Below are 14576 nucleotides of genomic sequence, written 5' to 3' on the forward strand. Positions count from 1 at the left end.
GTTAAAAGTAGATAGTAATTATCAAAAATTTAAATTTCGATTCGTTATTGGTAAATTAAATCTCAGTTTGTTATTGTATTCGGTAATATCATATTGAAGTTGTTGTTGATGATATTACAAAGTTAATACTATTTCTCCAATCATTTCTATTTTGTTATGTGAAGACACGATATAATTAAAAATCAATAAGTAAGAAGACAGCAAGAAAAAACAAATTGATACAACTAAAAAACACGTACTTGGGTTGTTTATGTTTATTCATTAACTTTCTCTTTGGAATGAGTAATGGACATATTGATATATGACTTTCATTAAGTAAAAAACTCCGTATTCGGAAAATACCAAATGATACTAATGTCTCATACTATACCCAAACCCAAATACCATAATTCTAAAAATTTACTCCTAAATACCAAATAACAAAATAATTCGATTCGATTCGATAATTTGATTTTCGATATTTCATGCGCAGCCCTACCCATATTGTATGTGTACCCTTGGTATGGTATTGTATTTGAAGTCCAGTAATAGTCGTTTGATCTACAAGTTCAATAGCAGTGGCTTCGAGTTCTACATACACATGATGCAGAATGCACAAATACAGTTACACATTAAAGGTAGTCAACAAGTCAGGAGCCACCAAAACAGAGGCAACAAAAAATTTTGTTTTGACCCATCTCATGACTTGATTGATTGCATGTAGAACTTTCTTGGCAAAATACACAACTTCTGGATCTTTATCCTCTTTTAATTTATTCAAACATGACTGAATTGATTATCCACATCCTTTTTCACATATTTATATTTCTAAAATGATAGAACTAAGCTGACACTTACCGATTGATCAACTACAGAAGAAAGAGACTTCAACCCCTTTGCGACATGGAATCTAACATTCGGCACGCTGGAATAAGAACTTGACCTTAAAAATAAATATTGAATAGCATTGAAGCATGAAGAACTTGATCGTTAACCTGTCTTACGATGGAACAGTATAATAGGCAAAATTCGAGAACAAGTAATCTCTGAATCCATTACAGGGGCAAGATTTAGAAGTGCATCAGGAATGTTCTTCCAATAAAGAGAATATTTGTCATTAACTACGTTTAAGACATGTAAAAATATTGTTCTCGTCATCCTGCTATCCGACAAAATGCTATACAATTATTGAACTGTATTAGATAATCTGTGCAAAGTTGTTCACTTCTGAATATGAAGACACGAGATATTTCAAATATTATGGACACGCAACAAATGCATAGACAAATCAAAATTCCTCTTCTATACTTATTACAAACTAACAACAAATGCAATGTTCATCATCAACTATATAAAACCCGCGCAATCATATGCGAACATAATTCAGTAATTTGAAGTAGCATTGATCATATTCTCGAGGCAATTAAGGATGACTAACTCTTAAAGAGAAAACTGTCAAATCATGCAATCAGAAGTTTTTAATAGATTTACATGCAAATTGAATGAGTTACTATAACAAGCTAAAACACATGAGGAATGACTGGGAACAAGAAGAAGAACGATTGCAGATAAACTAAATGAAATGACAGAGAGAATCGACGTCTGTGAAAAGTTTGGACTGTAGAATACCGACTGAAATAGTGAAAGTTAGATGGGTGACTGGAAATATTGGAAGTTAGACCGATAATTTTCTACTTGTATAGTTTGGAAATCAACAACTTTCTGTCTGTTTTTTCTTCGATTTACCCTCCTGTTCAACAGATTTATCACATGATCGCAATTTAATTTTTTAATAATAGAAATTTTTTTAATTCTTAAGTTTTGGATTCGAGTTATTTTGGACCTAACTTTAAATGTTTGGTTTTTAAATTCAACTCGTTAATTTAAAAAAAATTATAGGTCTAATATTAACTTTTTAAAGTAAGGTGCTTGAACAATCTTTCGAGAAAATATATATCTACGGGGGTAGCAAACATTTTTTTTGAAAGCTTAAATTATCTTATCCAAAAAATATACGCAGGACGACATGGCAAGCAACAATCACGTGATCACAATTTAATAGAAATCTTTTTATTTTTATTGGCCTAAAGCCAAAAATAAATTCGAGGCATAACTTTTAATTATTTTTTTACTTTTTAATATCTGAGATTTAAAGTTATGTCTTTCTTTTTAATATACCAAAATATTTTTTAATCTTGTGGTCTTAAGCATATCATGTGGAATTAAATTTAAAAATTAATCCAAAAAAGAAACATTCTTTAATGTTTCGAAACAAACTAAAAAAAGATAAATAAATTAAAAATAATATATATATATATATAATTTTTCTTTTCGTTAAAAAAAGCTTATCATAGTTTTATTATTACTAAAAAAAGATTGGGCCCTTTGAATTAGGGGGCCTAATGCCTCATTTTTAAATGTATAAATTTTAGGAATCACATAGTTTTAATATGAAATTACAATCTATCCCTATTTAGTTTGTAATTACATTAATTCCTGAAAAAGTAAAACAAACCGGATACATAATATGTAGCTCGGATACATTAAAAACTAGCTTGGATACATTATAAAATAATTTAGAATTGGAAGAGAAATAAGGGATTTTAGAGGTTTTTAGAAATAGAAGGAAATATTAGAAATAAGGGAAATATAAGACGTGTATTTCAATAATTTTTAAAGACATGGAGCCGATCCTGATTAGAAGTTTTGGATTCGAGTTTTTGGGCTTAACTTTAACTGTTTGACCTTTAGATTTTTTTTCATTAAACTATTATTTTTTAAAATTATAGGTTCAAAATTAACTTGTTTGGTCAAAGTTCAAAAGTAATTTTTTTTTCTTTAGAAAGATGCTTATTCTTATTTTTAAAATTATAATTTAAAAAAAATTATAGATCCAAAATTAACTTGTTTATTGAAACTTTAGAGAGTTCAAAACTGTTTTTTTTTTCTTAAGAACAATGCTTATTTTTATTTTTTTAAGTGAGATGTTTGACGATTCTTTCGAGAAAATATGTATTAGCACACATTATTTTTCGAAAGCTTAAATTATCTATACTTCTCAAAAAAAACAAACTCAAAGGTACATTTTTTTATAGGTTCAAAAGTGACCTCGAGTTGATATACCAATAATCAAAATTTTATAAATACTTAGTAGATTTCTTAATAAATTAGTTTATGGCCTAACGAAACACTAAGATGGGAGATTTTTTTTTTTATCAAAAATATTTTTTAGAAAAATAAGTGAATTTCTTATCTATTTTTATTTTATTTTTGATATGTAAGAAAAAAACATTAATATGTAATTTAAGAAAATACGAGAGGTGAAAATGGGGAGGTAGGAATATGGGGGGGGGGGGGGGGGGGGGGGGGGGGGGGGGGGGGGGGGGGGGGGGGGGGGGGGGGGGGGGGGGGGGGGTTATGGGGAAGATGAGATGTTTCAAAACAAAAAAAAGTCATTGGTAGAACTTTGTTTTCCCTACTTTTAGGAGAGTTATTTTTCTCATCTTGTTTTTTTGAGAAAAATGTTTGGTAAGTCATTAAAAAAATTTGACTTACCAAACATAAGAAAATTGACCGAACACATCCATGATGATCACTTCTACAATGCACCTTAGAATACTACAATAAACAAATATAAAAATTATAGTGTAAACAGACGTATTTCAATGTACATTTGTGCTACCTACATTTACCGTTAGACCTTAATGCATTGGAGCCCAGAACACTTCGCTAAATTTTTAGCTCAATACATAGATAGGTATATATTGAAAACTAACCAGCAGGAGCAATTGGCCTATTCAAATGTTTGAGACATTCGAGTTCCCAGTTGTGTAAGCTGCTATAACATCTCCTTATATACAGACAAGAAGGATAAAATCTATAGTCTTCTGTCATTTCATTGCATGGACAAGAAGGATTGGTCTCTAAACTGGTAAACTGCTCTCTCTTTTCCAAAACTTTATACACCCTCTAAACCTGGACCACAAGCCAACTTTCTGCGATGCATCGGACAAATCCATAGGGTCCTTAAATTTTGCTTTCTCACTTAATTCTTCGAATGAGTCTACTACGTTTTGAAGTCTTGCAACAAATTCTATGAGAAGGGATGTGAATGTCGCTAAAGACAAAGCACTGGCACTTTCGTATGTCTTTGATTCTACTTCTTCATCCTCTCCCGCTTCCACCTCCTTTAGTGCATCATTATCTTTAGGCAGAGAATGCGTTGTTCGGAATTTTGGTTTCTCCACCGTGTTTTCTGGGGTTACTCCTGTAGTTTGGTTGTTATTACTTGCCAAGTTACACGTCCTATTATCCCAACTTTTTGAGGCAAGGATGGAGTCTATGTTGATGACTGTTTCACTTTGAGACCTGTGATGTTGAAGTAAGCTTCTGTCCTCATCCATGCTTCCAAGCTCCTGGGAAATATCCACCACCATGGCTCGTGTTCCTATTTCCCAATTTTCAGCATTGACGAAAAGATAAGACTTCCGATCCACCTTTTTTTGCAACTCTTCTACTGCTTCATGAACTTCATAGAGAATGTCCACTGACCCCAACTTCTCCATCTTTTTCACTTTCTCCCCCAGTTCTCTCAATACTTTGGCACTTGCTGTACCTACTCTCTGAAGCTCATTACGGAAAACCTGTCTTCTTTCGGGAGGTGCCTACATGTAAAAAATATTTGGTAGTCATTTTCTCAGATAAAGAGGTCATAGCATTTATAACTGAGACATCTGAATATGCAAGGACTTGAACCAAACAATATTAAACCAATAAATAATGCATATCTAGCAGCAACTTAATTTTTTTTTCTTTTCTTTTATAATGGTGGTGTCCAGGTTTAGCTGACATGCAACTCAACTATCACACCAAATATCTGCTGCTACCTCCCACCAGAAGTTACCTCGTAACTCTGTTCACAGCTTAAGCAACAACTTAATTTTATAACAAAGTCCTAAGATGATTTACAAGGAGGGAATACATGACATGTTTCCGTAGATTGTAATACTGCAGACCATGTTCTTTCAGCCTCACTTTGGCTGAAAGGAAATGAAGACATTCCAACATTTATTTCATCTGTCTGCATAAATCTCCTCGTGCAGTTCCAGTAAAAGGGTAGCATCACTCAGTAATGGATAAATGATAAGAAAAAGGTTTCCATTCATCTAGTCTCCTTGATGAAAATTACACATGTTACCAGAGAGATAGAGTACAGGATCGATCTTTTAAATAATTCATCTCCTAATGAAATAGTCTTACATGCATGCATGCCATTTATAATGTCAAATTACATTCTCAAACAATGAAGGACCCTATATAGATATTAATCTTAATATATGATTGTTCTGAAGCATATACACCTATTACAAGTACAATAAGTACGGTAATTATATACATCACAACAACCATAGGCTGCATATTATCAGGGAATAGAAGAGCTAAGCAACTTCAATTTTCAATTTTTCACTAGTACTTCACACATTCACCAGTAAATCAAATGAATATAATTATTGCACAGGGACACCACATAACTATGATTAATACTGCAAGCAATTGCTAGCAGTCACCCGCCTCCCCACCCCCTACCCTTACCCCTTTCAGAAGCAAAAAATAATTGCTAAAAGTTTTAATGGCCAAGTTTCAGTGAAGGGTTCTATGAGTCGTTTTAAGACTGTTTCCTGAGAAAATTTGCACTGGTTAGGAGAATAAGTGCCCGTTTGGATTAGCTTATTTTTAGGTGTTTTTGACTTTAATGTAGTTTTTTAGTTTTGGAGGTGTTTGGAAAGGTTATAAAGTGCTTTTAAGCATCCTTTTAGGCCAAAAAAGTTTTAAAATAAGTCAAAAGTCAAAAGCAACTTATGACTTATAAGTTAACTTTTATAAGCCCATCCAAATAGGCACCAAGTAATCTAGCGATAAAAAATAAATATGATAAGAGAATACCATGTGATGCACTTTACAAACTCAGGGCTAGTAGGAAAGTTGGAAAAAGGAGTAGAGAAATTACCTGTATTTCAGATAGTATACAGCCATGCAGTGCCATAACCATGAAAGCGCAATACCTTAATGCACCACTAACTTTGACATAGTTTTTCCAAGGATATTTAATCATCTTGTATGGACCATGGGGTGGCTCCCAGACTGCAAATGCTTCCTGTGGTACCAAAGTAAGGACATCCGGCTAGCGAAATTTCAAGAAATTACATATCCATGTGCAAGAATGCTTAAGCACATACCAAAGCTTCCTCTTGGCTTATAGATTCTACTGCTGATCTGTAGCCATTGTAAACTGGATCATCAGCCACTTGGTAGGTAAGAATTTTTGAAGGGATCCTCTTATATTCGACACAGTTCAGATATTCACTGATACAACCTGCAAAGATTTCAATGTCATCAACTTTAAATCCCATTTCGGGAAACAATTCAATTCTAAAATCCCATCTCGAGATGATCCTTTAGAGAAACAATTCAAGTCTAAAATCCCATCTCGAGAAAGTAACAACCATCTCATAGGTTGAATTACCTTCTAGTGAAGTAGCTATATTGATGAAATTCTTCGTCACCAGATTGTGAAGATCCTCACCAGCCCAGATGGGATACACACATATGTTCACAGCTAAAGAAATACTAGCTCCAAGTGCAATGAGCAAAAACCGACTAACAGCTGTTTCAATAAATTCTCCTGTGTGATAGCCAGATACCATGATGAAACAATACGTTATCAAGAAAACTCGGAAACCATATTCATAGGGCTTCATTGCTGGGTACTGTTTTGCATATGTAGTAAAAAAACCTAGAAACACCAAACAAACTTCAGTCAGCAAGGTACAAATATAACAAAGAGATGAACATCAATTCACACATAAGTCATGAGTACTGAACGAAAAACCAGACCTGTCATGAATATACCAATGACTATAACAACTTCTTCCCAGTCTCCAGACAACTGAGACAATTCAGCCATTGCAAGTGCAAGTCCTCCAGCTGATAATGTCCCAAGCCCACGATTAAACCCTTTACTTAGAGTCGCTCCTGTGGACAGTTCAAAACATGTATATGTAAAAAAAAGTTATACAAAGCTATACAGAATACAAATAAATGCCAATCTTTAATCCCAAAAATGAAAAACAAAATAAATGTTAGGGCCTACTTCTATCTGGGAAATTTAAATTAAAATATTGACTTGTTCAAAGCATTTAATTGCTCTCTACAGTTACAATAAGTATAAAAACAAATCTTCTTTCGTATTTACATCTTTCAAGCATACAATAATCAAATAACTGCACAAAATCAACAAACAGAGATCAAGGAAAAAGTGAAATACTTACCAATACTGAACTCAAAAACGACGACAACAGTAAGAATAGCCCATACAGAGTATTTACCAAGCTCTTTAATAGCCGGTTCCTTAAAGAAGATTAACAAAGATATAAGAATCAATGCCAAACCCATCTTCGCGGAGAAGATGATCTTTCTCGGGTCGGTTCGACCCATCTCCATCGCCTTCACGGATACTCTTTTCCAATCCTTCCATAGCTCAGAAAACTTCTCCCGTAAAGAAGAACAACACCCAGAAGTTTCTTGGTAATCAAGACTGTGCGGGAAACCAGGTAACTCAGTGTAATCAACACCGTTGCATAAAGAAAGAAGACGTTCTCTTACTCGTTTGTCTTCAAAACTCTTCCTGAAGGAATTCGATTTCCTCACCATTCTTCTCCTTCCGATAATATGGGGAAAGTCGAGAAAACTGACGAAGAGTTCCCGGAGAGAAGGGGATAATGTGACAGTGAAGAATGTGAAAAAAGAATTGTTTATGTTGACTGTTATACTTATACGAATATGGTGATTGTTAACCCTTATTAAGCCGCGTGGAGATATAGGACCGGACTTTTCTCTTTCAAACGAATCAGCTATTGGGCTGCTGCTGTGGGGGCCCATGTTTGGTAATTTCGTGAAATAGCTACTCTTTTTCCGTTTTCTTGTTTTCTTCTGTTACCCCGTCAGTCCTATATTAGTCGTCTGTATTATTTGTTATAAACAAGTTTGAAAGATTTTGAAATAAAATTGCAGATATTAAAATTTTGTCGGATTCTATAAGACATGTTCAATTTGAATTGAGATTCTAAAAGGTGTGTTCAGTTTTAATTATAATTTTTGGAGACTATTCAACCCTAAACTATAGTTCATGCCTATATAAACGATATTAAATTCCTTTAAAAGGTATCTCGAATATTCCGCAATTGATGAAATATTCATATAGGGGTCAAATCTAAATCATTCTAGTTTGAGAAATACGTCACTAACGACGATCGAATCATGGATAAATCTTAGCTAGGCGAGTAGAATCAATCATAGATAAATCTTAGCTAAGAGATTAGAACTAAGGGAGGAACATAATTATACCCGCAATTAAAAAATTTTATTTATAATTTTTAAAAAAGTGTGAAAAGAAAAAAGGATAACTAATAGGATTAAAGGGAATACCTTTCCTTTTTCTCGGAGAAAATTTAGTTAATAGAGTTACTATTGCATTTTTTTAAAAAAAAATACCGATTTTTTATATATATTAAGAACTGGCAGTATTTTGATTTGAAAAGATAGTTGAATACATGTACTTGTGTGCATACAATATTTCATTTTATCGTACATGTATGTGTGACTAACTATATATGTATGCAATTGTTTTCAAGAATTTTCAAATATGTGGATTGAGATCACTAGTTCAAATACTTTTTTCTTTTATCTTATAACAGTAGTAGTAGAAATTGATTTATTACTCGCTTTTCAATTTATAATATTTTAGATGTTTCAAAACATTTACCACTATTTTCTCAAGTATTACATGTATTCATTTTTCACTATCCACTAGCCATATATATATATATTGCTCCCTTCATATGATGACTGTATATTAGTTAGGTTTATATAATGTAGAACCATAAAATAACTCTACTTAAATTTGTTTGCACTAATCAGAAACGAGCTGTCAATTTAACTGAGGCACATACTTATTTTTTGTGTGTCTAAAATATAGTATTGTTTTACATTTTCAGCAAACAAAGGGTCATATATATAGTATACTTATATATAACAAACATTTTAGTCAAACATCATGTAAATTTTGAGTGCTAACAATAATGAATAATCACACCTTATAAATGATTGTTGGGCAATCCTCTAACGTAGGCACGTCTTTCTTGAAAGTTATCAACTTGACAAATGAGTGCTAATTATGAATGATAATTGATAGTATAGGAAAATTCAGAATTTGTCATTTATCTTTTAAGATGAGATATAAAATTTTATATAATAATATCTTGGTGAGCAAAAGATAATTATTTACATACATTATCACAAAAAATATCATCAATTTACATGTTTCAACTATTATTTCGTGTGTTCTGCTTTAGATATATATGTAAAATATATAAGGAAGGCTATTTGAGGAGAAAAAAGACAATAAAAAAAAAAAAAAAAACTTCAATCCCTTGACTTGAAGGAGTAAAGATCATCGCTCAACCAATGCACTACTAAATATATTACAAGTATTAGACAAATAATGTATCAAATTTGATCAAATAGTCATGAATTTCATGACCTTTTTTTTTAACACATAAATTTGCCACTGAATGATACTCCCTCTATTCCTAATAATTACTTGTCCATATTTCCTTTTATAGTTATCCCTAATTACTTGTCCATTTTGACAAATTAAGGGATAATTTTTATTTTACCTATTATACCCTCAATTAATTACTTTGAAAAAGTAGAACTTTTTGAAAATATTAAGTTTTTAACTCATCTACTTCATAATTAATAGGGGTAAAATGGTAAACTCACTATGCCAATTATTGTTTTCTTAATAGGTGTGTCAATTTAAAAGTAGACAAGTAATTAGGGACAGAGTGAGTAGTATATATAACAAACTTATAAGATCCTTATAAGTATATAGTGGGTTGGGGGTTGTGGATGGGTGGGATGGAGGTGGGGGATATGAAATTTACTTTGTATATTAGTTCTATAGCATTATGGAATTGAATCTTGAATAATTGATCACAAAGGATCAATCTGATGATCACCACTTAATCATTCTTGTTTTTAACTTTAATGACCATGATTATCTTGAAATTTTGTATAAATTAACACTTATCCTATTTTGTAAGCCGCACTTTTGACACTATACTTTAGTACAATCTTTCAGGCTTGGCCTTTGGATTAGGTTGAAAGTCAGTCTAAGAAAATCTATAACTGTTTTTCTTTACTTACTTTGAATAACATGTAGCTTTAAATATTTTTGATCGAGCGGTCAAATATATAACTATTCTTAATTTTCTTTAATTTGTCGTTGTCATATAACACATTTCATGTTTTTATTACCCCATAAAAAGCGATTGATAAAATTGTCCTACCATGTTTAATTATAGTTAATACTTGTATAACAGAACGTTAGGTAAGCTCCTTATATGATTTTTAAAAATTAAAGTAGATGGTAGGTCCAAATTAAAGTTTACTTGTTTCGTGTTACTGCATGAAAATAACGTTTTAATACATTTATTGAACTTAAGATATATCAGTTTCAACCCCAAAGAAACTTATTAGCGGATGTGCAAAATGCCAAAACTTGTTGTTCAATTATTATATATTCCAATTGAACACCTCACTAAGCACACCGACTTTAACAAACGCATTGGAATTTAGTTGAATTTGTTTTTCTCTTCGAGTAACTTCAATTGGGAAAAAAAAAAAAACATACAAATAAATTTTTAATCCAAATCCCAAAAAAACCAACCAAGTCCATTTTCTTTTATAATCGCAGTGGCTAGGCCAGTTTGCATGCACGTTTACTATTTCATGGAATACCTTCATCTTGCACCAGCAACAAATATCAGATTATAACTTTGTCCACCAAATCTAGAAAATATAAGAAGAAATCACCAAGTTTCTTATTTGTGCTGAAAATTAAACTTGAAACCTCATGATTCTCAATTCACTTCATTAATAACTAGGCAACACCTTTGATAATTTAATTAAGTCCAAATTGAATTGTTCCTTCAATAAATGAGTTTAACTTCTAGAAATATATAATTTTTTTAACCATAGATTAAGATGGCCTACATTAACAAGTATAACTTTCTATAATGATGATCTAATTTGGTACTACAGAAAATAACAAGTTAAAATGCACTATAATATCCAAAAAAAAAAAACAATTACACTGTCAAAGTTTCCATCCACAATAAATCAATATAATTATACAACATGGAATGATCTAAACCCACTGGGCACTAGAAATTAATTCTAAGAAGATGAAAAAGTTATTATTACAAAGATACAATTATGTTTTTGATTAGCGGTAAACTTGAAAGTACATGTGTGGTTGTGGATTTTGTGATGTTACATATGTTTCTGTCTCAACTTGGTTGTCACAAGAAGTTATTAAGGGCATTTCCTCTTGCTTTGGTTCATCATTGCCACTTAAATCTTGTATCTCCAATATTTCAACTCTCCTATTTGTCTTCTTTCTTATTTTTATTGCCACATCTTGTGGTATGAAATTCCCACATACAATTACCCTGCTGTGATTTTTCTCTATGAATCTTGTCTCCAGCTCTTCATTCACAACATTTCAAGAAAAAATCAGAGTCTTTCTTAACGTAATCAAACTAATAGTACGTTTGACCAATCTTACAAAAGTACGTTTAGTTTGAAAAGTACTTTTTGTTAGAAGTAATTTAAAAAAAAAAAACACATTTATCAATATTAGAGCAACAATTTGTGCTTGATCAAGTTTCGGAAGCTTGGTCAAACAAACTATAAAATCTAAAAATCATTGATTAATTACCTGGTATCGTGAGAAGTGCCCGGCTTACTTTCATGTAACATCCTTTGCAGTCTATGTTAATCCTCATCACCATGCAACACAACTGCAAAGAATGAGGAGAGAAAAAGAAAAATAAATCAAGAACCATAGGCGGATGCAATCTTTGTGTAACGAATTCAACTGAATCTAATACTTTCAACACGGACATATATGTAAAAGAAGACGGCACTAATTTCAACAAATGATAAATATTGATCTCATATTTTCAAAGGTACGTACAATGAGTTCAACACTTGAGAACCTATCATGTCTAAATTATAGATTCGTTTCTATCAAGGACCCCAATATTTTACCTTCTGAGTCATGAAGAAAGGAAGATTTTCTCTTTGAGATAAAAAAAAAATGCTAGGAAGGAAACGATGGATTTCTATGAATTGGAAAAGATAATGGATTGTTCATTTATCTTTTTTTTGATGTCTTATTGACTGATTGGGAATCTGATTCCTGCCTAACAAGCATTTGCACATTTTTAGGTAATTAATTTGTTCATTCATTATTCTTGACTTCTCCTATTATTCTTATACAAACATGCCTTGTGGCCTAAAAAAAAGCATTAATTTCTTTGTTCTAAAAAAAAGGGCCTACATATGATTTCAATTAATTAAAGGCATCTCCTTTTCGGTGTCTAAATATTCTTATTCTAAAGTTGAAACTCTTCCCTTCCCCACACTTTTACCTTTCTTTCCAAGAATCTATGTATTCATTTCCTTAGCTTTTAAACAAGTTAGCTTAAAAAGTGAGTGAATCTATTCTTGATATTTTTACATTATCTTAGTTCTTGATGCTATCCACCTCAGATTTCGATTCGGATATAGACTTTTTTGACGAATTAATGTCAATTGACTCACATTGAACAAGGGTAGGTTCTAATTCAGTCACCACTATAATTGGCGGAAATTAACTGGCTGCTGCATCAATTCCAATATTTATAGTACAAAGAGATGCTAATTTTATAAAGTACTACTTAATTAGGATGAGATTTGATTATCATTATTGTCAATTTGTCATAATTAATTATTGTTCTGTTATCTTGAGGTGCTATATACTCTGTATCATCCACTTTTTTTTACAATTATGATTAACCCCAAATGCTAATTAAGTGAAGGTAGCGTGATAGATGCCATCATCAGCCCTTTTACTGTACCATTCATTGTGATTGTCCTTCAACTTGAAGCCTTTTTTTTTTTCCTCAAGATGATAGTAGTAATAAGTAAAATAATTACACATTTTGCTGAATGATAAAAGCATGGAGCATCTTTATCATAACATTTGGTTCTCTGACTAGGCAGATATGAAAAATAAGATTTGTGTGAATGTATGGTAATTAATTTGTTATTTCCACACTCAATGTATGCTGCACTTCACACTAAATTTGATTATTTACTCCATTTAAGAGTCCATACAGTAATAGAAAACCAATTTCAGCTACTTATTCTAATTTCTTTAGTATACTTAAGTGTTCACAGCATGGATTCTACTACTGTTCTTATTTTTTCACTTCTATTTGTTTTTATACCTACAACCCTTTCACAGACCTTTGGTAACTTACCTGCAGGGCCCACCGTGTCGTCGTGTGGGCCACTACTGCTTCGATTGGCTCCCTGTGGACCGTTTGTGCAGGGCGCATCGTCATCACCGACTGAGCGGTGTTGCAGTAACCTCAGGCAACTCTATATCCAGCAACCAGATTGCCTTTGCCTGTTGCTTAATCAAACTGGCATCAGCACTCTTCCTATCAACACCACATTAGCACTTCAATTGCCACTTCTTTGCAGTATGCATGTTGACAATGATACCTGTTCAGGTATGTAACAGTAAAGATCAACATAAAATATTACGCCACATAAATCAATATATAATATTATACAACATTATAATTGGGAGAAAACATTACACATAATGTATCAAACTAGTATAAAGTGTATCAAAATGTGAGCTACGTGACGTAAATATTCCCACCAGTAGACATATAGTGTAATTTTCTTGAAAAAAATCCCTTCTTTAAAGTTCAATTATGTGTTATTCCTTCATCCAATTTCTGTATTTTTAGGTTCTGAAGGACTGGCTCCTAGGTCATCAACGCCTCAAGTTTCATTTGGGACAAATAGCAATTCAACTCTTGCTGGTATGAACTTTTTATACTGTATCAATAGTTCAATTATGTAACAACACAATGTTTCTACGCGTTTGTTCAAAGTTTTTGCCTTTTTTAACTTGCAATTCAGCTTCGCCGATGGTGACAGTACCACCTAAAACGTCCAGCACTTTGGGATTTGGCTTTAACAACAGCTCTGCTGTAAACTTCAACGCGAAGGAGAGCTTGATGATCATCACAGTGCTAACTTCTTGGGGTGCATTATTCTGGTTCTAGCCGTTGTTTCCATATTGTTTGTCTAGTCATTATTTAGACTTGAACTTTAGCTCAGACATGATATGTAGCAAGTAGAATATGCTTCAGTACAAGTTATTGTTCTATCACAGATTAGTTTGTCCACACATTTTAAAACTAGTTATTCCCCTGACCCTTTTTTCAAGAATCATATGCCAATTTAATAGCATATATATATGCCAATTTAGCAGTAGCATATCTTTAAATCTGTACTAATGACTATTCCCTGTGACATTTAAGGACAATTATACTAGAAGTATTGGTGCCATATTCCCTTTGAGGTAACCTACAAAAGTTCCAAGTTCTATTCGTGTTTTATCACATCAC

At 32.3% G+C, this 14576-nt stretch overlaps 3 protein-coding genes across 4 annotated transcripts; 1 reads left to right on the top strand and 2 right to left on the bottom strand.

Annotated features, from left to right (window-relative positions):
* Positions 1-3673: 3673 nt before the first annotated feature.
* LOC125859876 (aluminum-activated malate transporter 9) lies at positions 3674-7781 on the bottom strand. 2 transcript variants are annotated; one of them, XM_049539724.1, is made up of 6 exons: positions 7308-7781; positions 6874-7011; positions 6503-6772; positions 6212-6352; positions 5987-6129; positions 3674-4643 (listed from the first exon to the last, which is right to left on the bottom strand). In XM_049539724.1, the coding sequence occupies exons 1-6, from the start codon at positions 7687-7689 to the stop codon at positions 3903-3905; spliced, it is 1815 nt and encodes a 604-aa protein (XP_049395681.1). In that variant the 5' UTR covers positions 7690-7781; the 3' UTR covers positions 3674-3902. The 2 variants fall into 2 exon arrangements, with proteins under 2 accessions (XP_049395681.1, XP_049395680.1); XM_049539723.1 differs by having other exon boundaries at positions 5987-6133; positions 6216-6352; positions 7308-7780.
* Positions 7782-11305: 3524 nt separating this feature from the next.
* Positions 11306-12348, bottom strand: LOC125859567 (uncharacterized). The gene is made up of 3 exons (XM_049539336.1): positions 12154-12348; positions 11822-11903; positions 11306-11589 (listed from the first exon to the last, which is right to left on the bottom strand). Exons 1-3 carry the CDS (start codon positions 12163-12165, stop codon positions 11327-11329), a joined length of 357 nt encoding a protein of 118 aa, XP_049395293.1. The 5' UTR covers positions 12166-12348; the 3' UTR covers positions 11306-11326.
* Positions 12349-12855: 507 nt separating this feature from the next.
* On the top strand, positions 12856-14434 carry LOC125860089 (non-specific lipid transfer protein GPI-anchored 10). The gene is made up of 3 exons (XM_049539983.1): positions 12856-13664; positions 13911-13985; positions 14086-14434. Exons 1-3 carry the CDS (start codon positions 13178-13180, stop codon positions 14229-14231), a joined length of 708 nt encoding a protein of 235 aa, XP_049395940.1. The 5' UTR covers positions 12856-13177; the 3' UTR covers positions 14232-14434.
* Positions 14435-14576: the final 142 nt, after the last annotated feature.

Source organism: Solanum stenotomum, chromosome 3, assembly GCF_019186545.1.
Source record: "Solanum stenotomum isolate F172 chromosome 3, ASM1918654v1, whole genome shotgun sequence".
NCBI lineage: Eukaryota > Viridiplantae > Streptophyta > Magnoliopsida > Solanales > Solanaceae > Solanum > Solanum stenotomum.